The sequence below is a fragment of the Malaclemys terrapin genome, chromosome 9 (genome assembly GCF_027887155.1).
Source record: "Malaclemys terrapin pileata isolate rMalTer1 chromosome 9, rMalTer1.hap1, whole genome shotgun sequence".
Lineage (NCBI taxonomy): Eukaryota > Metazoa > Chordata > Testudines > Emydidae > Malaclemys > Malaclemys terrapin.
The window spans coordinates 72849055-72867372 of record NC_071513.1 but is presented as its reverse complement, the minus strand read 5'-3'; the positions used below and the strand labels follow the sequence as shown (position 1 = coordinate 72867372).

At 39.9% G+C, this 18318-nt stretch overlaps 1 protein-coding gene across 1 annotated transcript in view; it reads left to right on the top strand.

Annotated features, from left to right (window-relative positions):
• The window catches only part of DNER (delta/notch like EGF repeat containing), a 292283-nt gene that overhangs the window by 210292 nt on the left and 63673 nt on the right, over window positions 1–18318 (top strand). The window contains exon 7 of the mRNA XM_054040696.1: window positions 11080–11193. Coding sequence (XP_053896671.1) covers window positions 11080–11193 — 114 coding nt within the window. The remainder of the gene's footprint in view (window positions 1–11079; window positions 11194–18318) is intronic.

The window sequence follows — 18318 nt, the reverse complement described above, 5'->3', positions numbered from 1 at the left end:
AAAAATAAAGAAAACCCTGCAGCGTGGCCGGAACGGCAAAGCAGGAAAAGAAAAAAAAAAAAAAAAAAAAACTGTGGGGCGGCCAGAGCCAGGGTGCAGGGGGACTCCCTGCATTGCAGACGTGCCCCGGCTAGCGGGGGGGCGGGGGGAGAGAGTGGGGAGAGAGAGAATGAAGCTGGTCAGGGCTTCAGCGGGGCGCTCGCCACGCAGCCCCGACCGCCATGCCGCCTGCCGGGAGGGCTCCACGCCGCTCCAGTCAGTGGGAAGGGAAGCACGCGGGCTGCCCTGCTGGGCTTGCTGCAGACCTGGCACTGCCTGGGGCAGATGGAGCGCACAGCCCGCTTCCAGTAGGGCGCTCCCCTCCTCCGCGCTGCTGCCCCCTACAGGGCGGCCGGATTGGCGAACAAAACACACACACACACACACATACAAAAAGCGGCCGTGCCGCCCTAGGATTGGGCGGAATGCCGCCCCGTAGAATCTGCTTGCTCGGCTGGTGCCTGGAGCTGGCTCTGTACAAAGACCACTAGATGTAGGTCTTACTGTTGCGAGCATTGTCGCAGTCAATGAAACTACTCACGGTTGTAAGAATTACACACAACTGGAAGAGTCTGCAGAATCGGGGCTCAGACTTTGCAGCCTAAAACTGTCATGTTATTTGCTTTTTGGTACATCCTTGAAATTGTTCTCTTTTGAGTAACTAACTTTAAGTGGTAGACATTTTGCCTATCAGACTAGTCAAATTGAAGATATTTCTATACAAACCGTGCAGCTGATGGATTGTTTATACAATTAATTTAAAATAAAATTTTGCAAAAATGTTATAAAAGGCAAAAAAGCTTAATTGAGTAATTCATGGATTGGCTAATGATCAAAATGTATGTGTTTTAAGTTGCTTTGAAATTGCTTTATGAGCATTTGTTTTTTAACACTGGATCAAATGAATATTGGCATCTTAATTAGAATTAAAATTAAACTAAATATGATGGTCATAGTTGAATGCCAGAGGGTAACTTCATGTAATTACTGTTCTATGCTGGAGGAAAATCCTTTTTACAGAATTGGAATGATTGAAAATGTAATGCTTTCATGTCTGACATTTCAAAGGCACTACGTTCATTGCATAGTTCTTAGACAAACCACTTCAATAGGCATTTTCCAAAATTCTTTTGATTAGTTTTAATAAAAAGCAGACTGGAATAAAATTAACAGCAACATTCAGTAGTTTATTTTCACTTCTTATAAACATTTTACCACACATTTTCAACTCTAGTATAGGAAATAGGAAAGATCTGTTGGCTGTTGATATATCAGATTATTTTTAGAGCACTTAATACTGAGAAGAATGAAAGTGGAATTGTCTGAAAAAGGAAGAGATAATAGAGGGGAAGGAGAGATTAGTATTAGAAGTGGTTAAAAGTGTCTAGTTTTATAAAATGTAGGCTAAATTTTAAAGTCAGTGTTGTGGCGTAGAAGTATCTAAGTGTAGAATTTAGTCCAGAAAGATCATCCATTGAAATTTTTGATACTATGGAATATATTCTGTAAATCCTCTAATCATGAAATTTCTTTTGTAATCAATGGAAGTTCCACACATATAGTGCTTGCAGAATCAAGCCCCACAAATGTGCATAATATAGACCTTAACAGTTAGTTCTGAAGATAGTTGAAACCTTGTGATGAAAGTCAGATGGAATAATCAATAAATTGAACCAGGAGTAATAGATGATTCAAAGTGGCCTTACAGCCAGGGCAGACGAGCGGGGGGGGGGGGGACCGGTACAAATTATTGGGGCCCGGCGGTCCGAAAGGGGGCCCGGGGCCTGGCTTCCTTCGGCGTCCGCCCTTGTGGGGGGCCCGAAAAGAATTTTTCACCGGGGCCCGAACCTGCTCTCGGTGGCCCTGCTTACAGCAGCACTGTTGGCCATAGAAGAATTGTCTCAGTGAAAAGGGATCTATCAGTGGTGTAGTGCAGGTATACCACATCACTCTCCACCCTGCAATCTGTTCTGTTCATTCCCTCTGAAGCACCTGGCATTGGCCACTGTCAGAGACAGAATACTGGGCTAGATGAACCTTTGGTCTGACCTAGTATGGCTGTTCTTATGTAATCAGAGTAGGGGAAATGAGCTGGGCATCTGTATGCCCCACTAATCCCAGGCTCTTGTACTGGCAACATGGGCTGTTGGCAGCCAGCTCAAGCTAGAGCAACCTTCTAACTACTCTAACTTATTCTAGGGTACCAATCCAAAAATTGCGGTATACAAAGATATACCTTGAGATAGATAGATAGATAGATATATCTTGGCAAGCAGGTGCTTGGGGCGGCCACTCTGGAGAGGGGCGGCAGGTCCAGTTATTCGGTGGCAATTCGGCAGACGGTCCCTCACTCCCGCTCGGAGCGAAGGACCGTCCGCCGCAGATCGCAATCCTGGCTTTTTTTTTGGCTGCTTGGGGTGGCCAAAACCCTGGAGCTGGCCCTTCTTAAGGTAGCTATCTTGCATCCCCACCCGTCATCTCCTTGGCCACTACTCAGGATCTGTCCAATCATTTCAAATATTTAATAATGAGCTCCACTAAATCTGCTGCTTTTTATGCCTCTGGACTTCCAATCTCTCTCTACCTTTGCTTAGTTTAACTATTTTTTATGTGCAGCCCCAAACTAATTTGCATATGGGTTTCATTTAATGACCTGGATTTATACTTAAACCATGCTGGAAATGAGATATGACCTCCCTGTGCAAATATATTCTTCTCCATTATATTTCATAAATATACAGACGGATTCAACTGTCTTTTTTATGAGTAAGATATGTAAATATAGTTAAGTAATGCTTTAAATTCTATTAACGGCAAAGGACAGTTAAGAAGAGAAAGATTAGACTGGAACTGAACTAGAAATTGAGTGACTTGAAAAATCCCTACAGTTAAGGTCATAGTGGATGATATGTATTCAGAATTCATTGACCATAAAATTGTCCGTAACTCGGAGAAGACACTTGAAAATGTATTTTATACACTGTATAGGCATAAGCATATAAATAGCCGGAAATTCCTATTTAAAATTTAATGTTAGACTAAATTACTTTCATGTGATCTTATTTTGTAAATGGCAATTAGTAGTAATTCTTAAACAAAAATTAACTATTTATAAGACAAAAAAAAATCCAAATTCTGCTCCATGGATCCCACATTTTAGCGATGTTCAAACCTTGAGCCAAGTCCTTAAGTGGAACTACTTGTTTGAGTAGTGGTTTGTGCTAGAAAGGTTCAGAGATTTGCTGTGGCTGGGCTTGTAGAAGTATCCAAAAATTCATATATTTACCCAAAACTTGCCTGAAATTGGGCCTGATCATATCATCCATTCACCCAGTCAAACTTCCCATTGAAATGTAATCCTCTAACCTTAATCTAAATCTTTTTGACTGAGATCCTGAATAGCGAAGCTCACAAGACAGTTTCTATATGAGATTTCTATTATATCCTGGTTATATTCTATTATATATATATATTATATCCATAGTTGGGCTATGTTTCATTAATCTCACAAATAATGTGTGTTTCATACTACTTGTGATATTTCTGATCCCAGACAAAACTAAGAAGTTTAGAAACTGATTTTTTTTTTTTTTTTTTAATAAAGTTAGCCAAATGTCATAGATTCTTTCTCTGGCTGATCACCACTCTTCCCTGCCCCCCCCCACCCCCCTCCCCCCAAAAAAGAGCGAAGAAAAGTATCTTTGGTTCTGAATTTTGGAGAAGGTTTTAGGTAAATTTTTATTTAATCAAACCCATTTCACCCATCATTTAGTATGTGAAAATTTTGAAGTGAGTGAAAGATTGAAAAAGTGGCAAACTGGATAGGCACAGATTTTGGAAATGTTGATGACTTATGCAACAGAGGGTCCTGTGGCACCTTTAAGACTAACAGAAGTATTGGGAGCATAAGCTTTCGTGGGTAAGAACCTCACTTCTTCAGATGCAGGAAGTGAGGTTCTTACCCACGAAAGCTTATGCTCCCAATATTCTGTTAGTCTTAAAGGTATCACAGGACCCTCTGTTGCTTTTTACAGATTCAGACTAACACGGCTACCCCTCTGATACTTGATGACTTATGTTATTGAATATCTTATATGTGGATTTAAAAAAAAATCTGTGATGGAAGTGACCTAATCGTCTTCCACATATGACTATACACCTCTACCCCAATATAACGCGACCCGGTATAACACAAATTCCGATATAACGCGGTAAAGCAGTGCTCCGGGAGGGCGGGGCTGCACACTCCGGCGGATCAAAGCAAGTTCGATATAAAGCGGTTTCACCTATAATGCAGTAAGATTTTTTGGCTCCTGAGGACAGCATTATATCTGGGTAGAGGTGTATTTGAGAAAGATGCGTGCTTGATAGATCATCATATATAATGAAAAAGTATTTTATTGTCCCAGGACATTAGTCCAGAATTTGGGAAAAGTGAGAGTTGCTGCATTATCAGTATGTTTTTTTCCCAATAGAACACTTTCCCCCATGTAATCCACTACCCCTTCCTACACACTAGTTGCTACATTTGCTCTTATGAATTCTGCTATTATCATGAGGGCTAATATATCTTCCTTTGCCAAGAGGGACATTGTGCATGTAGCTCCCATGGAGTGACAGAAGAAGTATGGCACATCTTCACATGAGATCCCAAAGATCATTGCTACTAGGGCCGTTTTGAAATTTTTTTGACAGAACTTTTTTGGTCAAAAAATGCCACTTTATCAAAATGTTCCCCAGAAATGTATTTGTTTTGTCAAAAATTTCATCTGGAGGTTTCCCAGTCCAGTACAGAATTTATGGTAAAAATGAGGGGAGAGAGACTGATTCACTGAGCCCAGGAGCTGGGATTTGGACCTGGATCCTCCCGCATTCCAGATGAATGCCTGACCACCAGGCTATTCAGGGATATGGGGCTCTCTCTCATGTTCTTTTCATGAGGAATTTCAGAAGGTCTGAATTTTGTTCCACCTCAGAATTTTTCACCAAATAGCACTGTTGTTTTCTGCCCAACCCTTAATGATGCTTGTCTGATAGTCTGAGCCCATGTGTTGGAGAGTGAAACTCCATTTCTTAGGTTTTTTGTCACTTTATAATATCATCTGTGTCAACAAGACAAACATTTGTATTCTTAGGTGTATTTATTTTACCACAGAATCAATATATACATATAACGAGCCAGATTGTTAATTGCTCTGCACAGGGATTGGGAGAGGAAGTAAGAACCTTCTCTGAGTACAGTGCGTACATAAGGTTAGCAGAGACAGCAGTGCTAACCTCCCTATAGAGAAAGGGGAGGACAAGACTAGGCTGAAGCCATGAAGAGCTAAGCCAGCACAGGGGTAGCACATGCAATATATACCCTTTCAAAAGATGTAGTAGGAGCCCTGAGGCCTGCAGACCCCAGACATTCTTGAGTCATTTTCAAGAGCCAGATATTTAAAGGATTTTAGTCACTTAAAGATTCAGATAAGCACCTAGTGGCATTTTCAAAAGTTCTCAAACACCTAACTCCCATTAAAATCAGTGGGAAATCAATGGGAGTTGGTGTGATTTTCAAAGGTGCCTATCTGCATCTTTAGGTGCCAAAGCACCTTTTAAACATTTGGCCCTTAATGTCTCCCAAGACTCCTACTGGGGCAAGGCACCTTTGCTCCCCCTTTACCTTCGGGCAGTGGCTGAACAGCCAAAATCTAGCCCCAGAACTTTCCAAGTCTCCATTATTTCTAAATCCCCTGTGACTAAAAATATACATATTAGGAGCAGCACTTTCTACTGCTTCCTTAACCTGAGTGTTAACCCAACCGTGAGAAGTTTTAATGAAACCATCAAGTTCTATGTATTATGGTAAAGAAACGACTTGTATGCCAGTTTCTGAACAAAAAAATACGTATTTCCAATCCATTAATTTTGACCCATGAGAGTGAATATATATTTTATTTTAAACTTTGATTTTTACCTATTTTTCATAAAAACGTACTTCCATAAAATCATATATTAGACTCTGTGATGCACTTTAATCCATTTTCAGTTCAATTCGCTAATGCTATGGTGCCCTTCCGGTTGTGGTGGAGCAGGGACTTAATCCAGGTTTCTCAAATCCTAGGCTAGCACGCTAGCCACTAGATTATTCTGCCTTCTCCCACTGAGGTGGGACATTCGTACCATACATCAGCGTTTGAAATTCATTTGTCGTAAGGGATGTCCTACCAATTTTTATAGTAGGGGTGCTGAAAGCTATTGAACCAAACTGTAAACCCTGTATATAATGGAAATCCCTTCAAGCCAACACACCTAGTTCCAGCACCTATGTTTGTCATTTTGATTCATCACAACAGTAATCCAAAATGGACTGTTGCTGAATGAATGGGATTGTTCTGTAGATATTCAACATCTCTTAGAGTACAGTATGCATGCGTTTTACAGAAAGCAGTATTGCATTATATTGCATTTGCCTCTAATGGGCTGAAAATGGGGTTGGGGAAGGATAAAAAGACACTTTTGTAGAGCATTTCTAACATCATAAGTCAAAATTCTGTTCCTATTAAAGTCAGTGGGAACATTGCCATTGATTTCATTAGTACCAAGGCTGGGTCCATAAATATGACAATTCAGTCTTACTTAATTTTTCTTACCCTGCCTTGTTGTTGTTATTGTTTCATGTTTTCAAAGATTTTTCGTTTCACTCTGCTTCTTTTCTTGGATTTACACCTCTCTCATTCTTAGGCTCACACATTCTTTTTGGGGCAAATTCAGCTATAGGGTAAGTGGGTTCAATTCCATTGAAGCCAGTGGAGTCGGACTCATTTGTGCCATTGAAGAATTTAGCTCTATTTCTTCAGACATTAAAATGTGTTGGGTTTGGCTTTTTCTGTTTTTTTTTTTCTTTAAAATTTCTGCTTTTATTTTCTGAAACCTACTGTTTTTGTAGTAATTGGAATGACTGTCACTGCTTGCTTCATTTTAATGTTCACTAGATTTTCTATTAGAACATATGTCAGTATATCAAGAAATGAAAAGTAGAAACTGGTGGTGTTCATGTTATTTCTTTTAGAAAAGATTCCAACAGATTCCCTTCACTGCATATTAGAAGCTAGTAGAAGAAATGGAAAAGAAAAATAGAATATACTATACACTCCTTATTTTTGAAAGCTTTCAGCACCCACAGTATCTGTGAAGTACCATGTTGCCATAACCTTGCTACAAGAAAATGATAGAGATTTGTAACTGCACAAAATGTACAGGAACAAAGATTCTTAAAATGTATCTGACTGACATGCTGCTTTTTTGTAGTATGACTCATTTAGGAAATTGTTAATTTGCAGCACTCAGTATTGGCTATTAAAGACCAAAAGAATATTTTCTTTCTTTAGAGGAATACATGCAATATAGTTGTTAATTAGATGGAATATATTTGTTTTCATAAAGCAGACAGTAAAATGTCATCTTTATGGTGTGATTTGTTCCATGTTATTATGACTGTCAGAGCAAATCCAGCTGATTATTTTAGCGAGTTGCAGAGCCATGCAATTACATGTCCCTCATTTGACTAAAGTTTTTACAATCATACAGTGAATTCCAGTGTAATTTTTATTTTCACAAACTTACACTTCTGAAGATGGGCATAACTGAAAATGAAGTAAGCATATTCAGTATTGCACTATGCTTCAGAAAAATAATCCTATGAACACGAGAGAGAACTTGAAATACTAAAATATGTATATCGAAAGCAAATTACTTGGCCAACAGTGTTCTGCGGTTCCTTGTGCTTGTTGTCTTTTTGTAAGTGTTATGTTCATTAAGTGCTCATCGCCATTGGCAGTCATGGATACTGAAATCTACTGGTCATCCACAGTACGGGCATGGTAACAAACAGTTGACAGTGCAAGCTTCCTCTCACTGCTCTGCTGTGTAACCCAGCCCTGACCTAGAAGGACCATCTATGGGAGATTCCTTAGTTTCTCTGTTGAACCTAGATGCCTGTTGTGGTGTTAATGCAGATACAACAGAGTTATTCTGGATTCATGCTGGAGAAAGTAGGAACAGAATTTGGCTCACAGTACCATGTAACAATGCAAAGAAAACACAGAGAAGAGGGAAATCTTAGAAATCTTATCTGGTGTAGAATTCTAGCAGTTATACACCTTTGGGCCAAATTCAATGCTGACTTACACTTAAAATTACATCAACAGGGTTGAATAGGTGTAATTCTGCCCAGTAGGCTTTTAAATGGTAAACACTTTATAAAAAATGATTCAATCAGTAACTAAGGAATATCTTTTCTGCATGAGGAAAACAGTCCAAGCAGGTCCTATTAGAATTCCTGATGCTAGTTCCAAAATTACTCAGCATGGTATTGGTACCTGTACCTAGAAACAGAATTATAAAGAGAGATGACAGAGAACGGCCCATATGTGGGGGATTCAGGTGCCTTGACTATGTTCAAGAATTAGATTTATGATTGAGTATATACATTTTTTTAAGAATCTTTAAATGTGTGATAGGAAAAATAGAAAAGAAAGTGTGTTGTGTTTGATAAGACTGTACTACTTAATGCTAATGACAAGTTTCAGAGTAACAGCCGTGTTAGTCTGTATCCGCAAAAAGAAGAACAGGAGTACTTGTGGCACCTTAGAGACTAACAAATTTATTAGAGCATAAGCTTTCGTGGACTACAGCCCACTTCTTCGGATGCATATAGAATGGAACATATAATGAGGAGATATATATACACACATACAGAGAGCATAAACAGGTGGGAGTTGTCTTACCAACTCTGAGAGGCCAATTAATTAAGAGAAAAAAAACTTTTGAAGTGATAATCAAGCTAGCCGAGTACAGACAGTGTGATAAGAAGTGTGAGAGTACTTACAAGGGGAGATAGAGTCAATGTAGAGCTAGAATTGATATGCAAACTAGACACAATCAACTCCGGTTTGAATAAGGACTGGGAATGGCTGAGCCATTACAAACATTGACTCTATCTCCCCTTGTAAGTACTCTCACACTTCTTATCACACTGTCTGTACTCGGCTAGCTTGATTATCACTTCAAAAGTTTTTTTTCTCTTAATTAATTGGCCTCTCAGAGTTGGTAAGACAACTCCCACCTGTTTATGCTCTCTGTATGTGTGTATATATATCTCCTCATTATATGTTCCATTCTATATGCATCCGAAGAAGTGGGCTGTAGTCCACGAAAGCTTATGCTCTAATAAATTTGTTAGTCTCTAAGGTGCCACAAGTACTCCTGTTCTTCTTAATGCTAATGTAACTCTCAAATTACAGAGAGGCCCAAATCATGAAGCTCATATCTGGAAACAGATTCAGATCTAAACTTCTCCAGAGTTCATTGATATTCACATTTAGTGCTCTGGGTAGGCCCAATAAACAAAGTTCTAATCCAGATCTGGATTTGAAATTCTCTAGAGTCTTAATATATAATGGTTTGGTTTTTCCCAGGAATAGCGAAATGCCTGTGTAGAAGGTGAAATACACACTTGGTTCTATAGCCACATCCCTAGAGTTCAGGGAACTTTAACTATGCTGTTCTGGTTTAGACCCATTGGTACCTCAATTATTTAAATATATTTTATTATATGTATATGTACTTATTCTCATATGATAACAATGATTAATCCTGAGCACTTTTCAACTGTAGATCTCAGATCACTTTACAGATATGGGCAAGCATTTTACAGATGGAGAAACTGAAACACAAGACTGCTTAAGTGACTTGCCTAGTGTCAAAACACCAAGTCAGTGGTAGAAGGGGGATTAGAACTCAGTCTCCTGATTCACAGTCTTATGCTCTAGACATTAGACTACACTTCCTCCCCCCAGTCTGTGGTAAACTGAAGACCACATATTGCCCTAGAGCAATACACAAAATTCCATTTGACATAACTGGGAATTGTACAGTTTGACAAAGATGATATATATATATATAACCAATTAAATTTAAGTATTTCATTGGGATCATACTTGGTAACAACCAGGTGTGTAACATGCAGTACTTTTCTCTTTACACACAAATGCCTAGATAAATAGTAGAAACAAAAGAAATAATTTTAAACATAGAATGAGAAACGTGTGGTACTTGTGATAGGATTTGAGTTTGGAGTATTTCATTACTTAGATTGTTATTTCAATGTTTGTTCATTATTCTGAACCTACTATAAGGTCTTCCAGCATATGAGAAAAAGCAAGCTAACAATCAATTGGCATTATAGGTATATCAATACCGTGGGGTAACATGCACTAATGTGTTCTGAATTAATTGGTCCATGGAGACCCTGCTGGTGCATTCTAAAAGTTCCCTAATGCACGTTAATGTAATACTGTTTCAAACAACACTAGATTAAAGCTCACTAGGGAACTTTTAGTGCGTACCAGCAGGGTCTACACAGACCAATTAATGTGCAATACTTTAGCACACATTTTAGAAATCACACCCTTATAATGCACATTGCCTCACTGTGTAGACGCGCCATACACTGAACTTGCAATCTGTCAATCTTTGAGGAGCTTGTTTTTGGCAGAATTTACAACTGTGGTGATTGTGTCCCCACATCTTTCACTTAAAATAAACAATCCTCTCTGAGGCTCAGAAGTAGGAACAAATGACAGTCATTCAGCATATGCACAAATAATTCAGAATGACTAGTCTTGTTTAAAGTCTCCCTAGAGGTTTTTGTGTGCAAATTCAAAATAAAATTGAAATTTATTTGAAGTTCTTTGTGGTTGCACAACCCCATACACACTAATGCAGCCAGAATATTGCTGTTGGTAAAATACAATTTGATAGTATCACTATATTTGAATTTTGATCTATGTTGCTGGAACCAAGTTCAGATTCTTATTAATTGAATGTTTTAATGAAAATTTGAATATTGAGAGATTGTCATGAATACTGTTTCTCATCTCTGGGTAATATTATTCAAAGAAACTAACTTACTGCTATTTAAATGGTATAATGGCAAATTTTGTAATAAAACTTTAATTTCTCTTCACTTTCTAAAACATTTGAATCATGATATAGGTTACATTGGAGAACTATGTCAGTCAGAGATTGATCACTGCAGCCAAGAGCCATGCAGAAATGGTGGTACCTGCTTTTCCAATATCAGTGGATTCAGTTGTCAATGTCCAGAAGGTAAATAGAAACAATTTCTCATTTTAAATCATACCTCTTATCAGCATTAACAAAGTTGGTGTTATATGGGATATATTATGATGCTGTAACTTTTTAGTTAAATGAACATATATTGGAAGCTCTACCTGACAAGACATCAATTTAAGTGGATAGAATTCCAGATTAGAAATCTTTGCATTACCATTTTTAATGATGTCCAAACCATATTTAAGTTTCAGTGTATATGTTGAACAAAAGTATTTTCCATGTTCTTTTAATCTCTCCTATCTGGAAATCAGGCTAGAGCTCTCATGAGAAAAGGACATAAGAATCTTACAAAATGTACAGTTGTTCCTGATTTTTGTCTTGTTCAGAAAAAGCAAAAGAAAAGCCAGTCTCTCATGTTATTTTGATATATCTGCTTCTGTTCCTAGATAAAATAGAAAGTTTATAGGAGTACACTTTTTAATCAACTGAACATTTTCAAAACCCTGAAAAGATTTGATCCATTCTGTTTTTATTTGAACTGGTTTATCTCTCACTATATGAAATCCTTGAAATCATTTTCGTCAGTAAACACTGTAAATGTTAACTCTAAGTAATGAGGACATTGTGACGTTGAAAGCATATCCTTTTTATAACATCATGCTACCTGCAAATGGCTGGTTGCATAAATTATCAGTAGTGAAAGCTTCCAGTTACAAATTTTTCTATTAGTCATCAGTACCAAACGATAGTTAAGGTTGTTGTCCAGAGCTAATATTTCCTCTCCCAATTCATCTATAGTTGTTGTTTTTTATTCTTCCAATGCTATCTTTTATACAGTTGAGTTTACTTTTAGGTAGAAGTCTTGTTTATAATTAATAATTGCTTCTCTTGAAGAAATATGAACCTGCTTAACTTAAGGGTTATTTGTAATTGCTGCAGACTGGCTTTTCTCTTCCTCTGAAGTCAGTTGCTCTAATGAGTGACCCACTTAACAGCTGTGTTGAATTAACATTATGTCAGCAGTCTAAACCTTGCATTTTAGAAGAATTTTGAAAATTGTTTGTTTGTTGTATAAATAGTATCAGAATTCAATGAGACAATCATAAGATGTTGGGACGTAGCCAAATGTAGCTTGATTTTCTAATGAAATTTGTTCAAGTATCTTATATAATTAGCTTTCTTATCAGTAAGAATAGTAATTATGAAAAATACCTGTTGGTTAGATAATTTTTGCCAGTTTTGGAGGTGACATTTATTCGTGTGTATAATATAACTAAATACATGCTAATACTGGCCAATTAGCAGTCCTGGGTCAGTTGCTTAGCACAGATCGGGTGATACTCCCCAAAGCTCTTGAAAGTTTTGTCCCCTCGGAGCCACTATCCACCTATGTGGTGGGGGCTATCGCACTGTATCAGCCCCTTGCTGGAGGCATCGTCACCCTGACATCCCCTGTTTAAGGAAAATCCACTTGGGCTGGGCCACCAGTGAGATTTGGTCCTCTTGGAGGTGACACAGGCCAATAGGGAGACAGCAAACCAGATAAGAAGGCTTGCCTGCTTCCTCTGAGTGGTCTGCTGGGTGAAACTGGGACAATGGAGGAGCTCTTCTGTGCTAACCCAGCACTCCAAGGCCAGTTTGGATCCTGGGCTTAAAAGCGCTGCAGTGAAGCATCTGCCTTTTTACATTTGTTTGTTTAAAGGCACGGCCAACCAGATTATGTAACCGTTTAAAGATGGTATGCTGAATTTACGGCACACCGCCCTACTTGGGATTAGCTGTCACACTTTGTAAATGGAAGCAGGGAGTGCCTGCAATGCCACACCCCAACACAAGCAGGTGGAACAGTGGTGTGTGGAACCACTTACACCACACATGTTTTGTACTGACCCCCCTTGAGCTTAACTGTTGCCCTTGCAATGTCCCAAAAGTCCCTGCAGGAACCTGTGCCTCTCCAGCTGAACTTTCTCCTTTCAGCCTCAGTGGGTTTGGATATCTTTGTGCTGTGTCCACCTGATGCTACAGTCAGGTCTGCTTCTTTTCATCTTAATTATTGTTTCTGCTGCTTTTTCTCTGCCACTAGCCCAGGACCATCATTGACAACCATTCTCCAGCTGCCAAAGAACTTGAAACAACTTTGAGGCCATGGCCTGTGTTTTATTTAGAGTACGAAGTTCTTTGATGTAGTTTTTAACACTTTGTCATTTTTGCTCAGTGCTTTGCTGTTTTTCTTTTTGGCACTTGGATGCAATTTTCTGTGGCATTTTTTGCTTTGGTACCTCACCTTCTTGCTTTGCATCTCTGATGAAGCCCTTTGCTCCTATTCAGCTCCAGTCTTTCTGTTTTGTAGCAGTTTCGAGGAATGTCTGTGCTGCATGGACATTATTAATGGATATTCACATTTTCTGGATCACTTCTGTGAGGGGATGTCAGATCTAATTTCATATGTCACCCAGGGTACGCAAGTATTTCAGAGAATCACTCTGCTCCCGTCTGAAGGGACCTCTGCCCACAAAGAAACCATAAATCTGGCAAGAGGCCAGCATAGGGTGCTTTGAAGGAGAGTTACTTGAAGCCTAAATTTGAGTTGTCTTTGGGCACTGGGTACCTCTGCTGCTGTTGGCACTGCTTGCATTGGTGCAGACCCAAATTTTCTCCAAGTCCAACAGTGTAGCTTTACCACCAAGGCAGGGGTCTGAGTGGTGCACCTAGTCCATGATGCCCTAGGCATCTCAGCACTGAAGTCTCTGGTGTTGAGTACCACCTCATTTGGCCAGACATTAAAAAGGACTCCAGGCATCTACACATCACTCTGTTGCAGTGTGTGTGCGGTGACTTTGTCAAGTCCTTCCCAGTCATCCTCCAGGTTGTCTTGAAGGGTGCAATGATCTGTCAGACCCGATGTGAACGATTATTAGAGCTCTAAATGCAATTAAAGTTCTTTTTGTACCAAGATTGACACCCACAAACCAGGAAGTCAGTTCAGAGAGCACATGAACATAAGTCTTGTCCCCAGCAACCCTGACATCTCATATGCCAAAGATCTTGGCACAAATGGTATTGAAGCCTGTTAAAACTTCCCCATTAGCTCCTCTCTTTTCTAGCATGTTTGTAGATTTAAGATGAGTAAATAGGAAATATTGGAGAATTTTAGGCTTTGGACCTTCAGGAAAGGGACACTTTCTGTTAAAGGCCCCACTTTGTGGATGAGTGACTTGTGTGTTGTCTTTTTCAAAAGTTATTTTTATGGTTCATCAGAGACTATATGATATGCTCAGATATACAGATAAAACTTTTAGAGCAAGTGATTTGTGCACTGGGTTTGGGTTGGTCCAGGCTAGCATCCAGATTTAAATAACTATGGGAAAACATTACTTTATGATTATATAAAGAATGTGCATATATTACCATAGAGAACATGCACATACTCTTGAAGGCAGAGTGAGTTGAGCTGAAATGAACAGAAACACCATTCCTATTCTCATGCTGAACATCTAATGCACTAGAAAGTTTCTGTTTTATTTTAGTATCAAAAGATATTAGCATTTATTTTCCTAATAAAGAATTAGAATAAACATGATTCAGTTTTTCTATAGGAGCAAAAACAAATATTTACGGTACATCAAATATTTTCTTACTGTAATTTTAGCCAATGTAATTAGTATCAGACAGATTTCTACTGCATATCTAATACAATAAGTACAGCACAGCACATTGACCTCCCTTAAAAATAAGTCACACTATAGATGACATTATTTTTATTAATGTTTCTGAATAACTTACTACTTGTAGCCATTGTATAGAATCAAGATGGACTTGGTTGAGGATCTGCTACTTTCATTGTGTGTTTACTCTATTTGTTATACTTGCTGCTACTGCTACGGATTATAGCACGGTTGGCCAACCACGGCTCGTGAGCCACATGTGGCTCTTTCACAGTTAAAGTGCGGCTCATGGAGTCACCCATGCCCTCCCCCCATTCTCCACCTACCAGATTGGTGGTGTGGAGCTTGGGGCTTCTGCCTTGCGGTGGGATGATGGGGCTAGGGGCTTCTGCCAGAGACGACTGGTGCCTGCTGAGACTGGGGGGGGCACAATTTAAAAGTTTGCCCCCCCCAACAGCTTGAGTCATGCCCCACCAGGCATGTACCCCCCTCTTCCCCGCTTACCCTCAGTGGCCCCTCCCTACAGCTCCCAGGTGTTACTCTTTGTGGAGAGGCAGCTGCAAACAGCTGGGAGCTGCAGGGAGGGGGCACTACTTTAGCTTTGCAGGGACAGGCAGCAGCAAAAGCAGCGGCTCTCCCTGCAGCTCCCAGCTATTCGCTGCTGGCTCTCCCCATGGCCACAGCTCCCAGCTTGCCAGCTCCAGCAGCTGCTTGCAGGGAGGGGGCCTGGCAGCACCATGTGACCGAGCGGGGCCAGAAAACCCTGGAAAAAATCAGGGGGAGGCATGTGACCCCATGTGTACCCCTCACGCATCACCTCTGGCCAGCAGGGATGGGGGTCTTGGGGCTTCAGCCCCATGGGAGGTATCTGCCGAGGCTTGGGACTTCAGCAGGAACAGGGCTGTCACCCCAAGCCCTGGCAGGTGCCTCCCGCAAGGCTGAAGCCCCGAGCCTCGGCAGGTGCACTCCATGTCTCAAACTTCTGAACACTCTTGTTATTGTTATATGTGCAGCTCACAGGGTCAGTAAGTTTGGCCATCCCTGGATTATCGATTGGAGCACAAACATTTTCCCTTTTTCCAAAAAACCATTGCTGTTTAATTGCATCACACTGCACCATGTTGTCATTAGAATCAATCAGTGTGCAGAGCTAGATTGCCCCTTCAAGCAGAAAAACCATTGGGAGGGGACCCCAGCGGGCAGGCAGAAAACTGCACTGTATTCACCCTCTGTGTTCTCTAGAGCCATCCCCTCTAGTGAAGAGAGGTTTCTGGGTCTACACATCTAGCCTCCTAATGCTTTTTATGTAAGGTATTCTCTGGGCAAAACACCTCCAAACCGGCAGAATTAGGTGCTGTCCTTCATGTATGGTTGCCCTCGTATGTGGCTTTGCTGGTCCCCTTCCCTCAGCTGCACAGCTGCTGCTGCAGTAATGTTGGTGTCGAGTATCCATCTTTCCTAATTTTGTCCCCACCACAAGGAAGGGAGAATGCTGCTGCAGAGGTCGCATCTGGTCCCTTCTGCAAAGGCAGGGGCAGTTGTACTGGGATAGAGTATCAACCAAGCATGTTAGCTATGCTATGTCCAACATAGCAAGGAAATGCAATATACCAATACTAACAATAACAGGAATTTCAGGTTTTTGAGGGGAAGAATAAGGGCTGAGCTTGTAGATGCCACATTGTAAAATACAATATTGACTGCTCTGACCAAATACATGGCCAGTTTTTTCTTATTCCATTTGAGGCAATGTTTTTATCTTTCTCACTCAGTTTGTGAGCTTTTATTTGGAGATTTTTAGGGAGCAGGGAGACTGAGGAGGAGACTTTTTTTGTAAATAAGCCAGAGAATACCTGCTTGGACGTTGCAGAACTGTTATTTTTAGAGTGCCCTGACATGTTTCTTTTCTAAAAAATATGATCAGCTTCAAGCATAGGCTTGGGCTCTTGCTCTGCTACCTTTCTCCCACTGTGCCTAATTGTAGTTGCATGTTGAGAGGAGGCCTTTCTTTCTGAAGTGCTAATTCAGCACAGTGGGGGGGAAGGCAGGCCAGCGTATAGTATACATTTAAAAACTAAAGGACTGGAGAATCGGGAGGTATTATGTGGTAGAAAATGAACAGAACAGGAGAGATGGAAAATATAACCACATTACAAAAAGAAAAAAGAGAAGAACATGCAATGGATGGCAGAAGAAGAGATGGATGGAAATAATAAGGAATCATTTCTACATGGTCCATTTATGTTCTACAAATGACACCTGTGTTTTAGAAATCAGACATGTGAAAAGTATGAAAGGTGAGCTTCTTGGGCAGTGGAAAGTGAATGGTTTGAATAGAGGTAGTTCTTTATACTCATTACATAATCTTTAATAGTTTTAAAGAGTCCTTAAAGAATGGTTAGTAACTAGAGCCTCGGGCTTGAAGATTCCATGATTTTCTGCTTAACATTATATTTCAGCTCTGATACATATACAGAATAATTTGGGAAATAAACTACTATGTGCAGTTGTTGAGGCAACTTGTTTTCAGGGCACAATTGGATTTTACATTCAGAGAAGTAGATAGAAGAAATTTTTGCACTTGTGTAAGGATTGGCTTAGATGGCCCAAGAAATCCCCTCCAGCGCTAATATAGATACATGTTCAGTGACTGGGAGAGGGACATTTATTTTTCTCTTTCAATTTGTTCTGTTTGATTGAAATGTCACTTTGATCATCATATTTCCATGATGGTAGGATTTGAATTCAAAATGATCTTGACAAACTGGAGAAATGGTCTGAATTAAATAGGATGAAATTCAATAAGGACAAATGCAAAGTTCTCCTCTTAGGAAGGAATAATCAATTCTCAAATACAAAATAGGGACTAACTGGCTAGGGAGGAGTACTGCAGAAAAGGATCAGAGGTTATAGTAGATCACAAACTAAATATGAGTCAACAATGTAATACTGTTGCAAAAAAAGGAATCATTATTCTAGGATGTATTAGCCGGAGCATTTTAAGCATGACATGAGAAGTAATTTTTCCACTCTATTCAGCTCTGAGAAGACCTCAACTGGAGTATTGTGTCCAGTTCTGGGCACCACACTTTGGGAAAGATGTGATCAAATTGGAGAAACACAAAGACCAGAGGAGAGCATCAAAAATGATGAAAGGTCTAAAAAACATGACATACGAGGAAAGATTGGAAAAATTGGGTCAGTTTAGTCTGGAGAAGGGAAGATGGGGGCGGCATGATAACAGTTTTCAGGTATGTACAAGATTATTAAAGAGGAGGGTGACAAATTGTTCTCCTTAACCACTGAGGACAGAACAAGAAGTAAAGGGCTTAAATTGCAGCAAGGTAAATTTAGGTTAGACATTAGAAAAAACGTCCTTACTGTAAGGGGAGTTAAGTCCTGTAACAAATTACCTAGGGAGACCGTGGAATCTGTCATCATAAGTTTTTAAGAACAGGTTAGACAAATGCCTGTCAGGAACGGTCTAGATCAG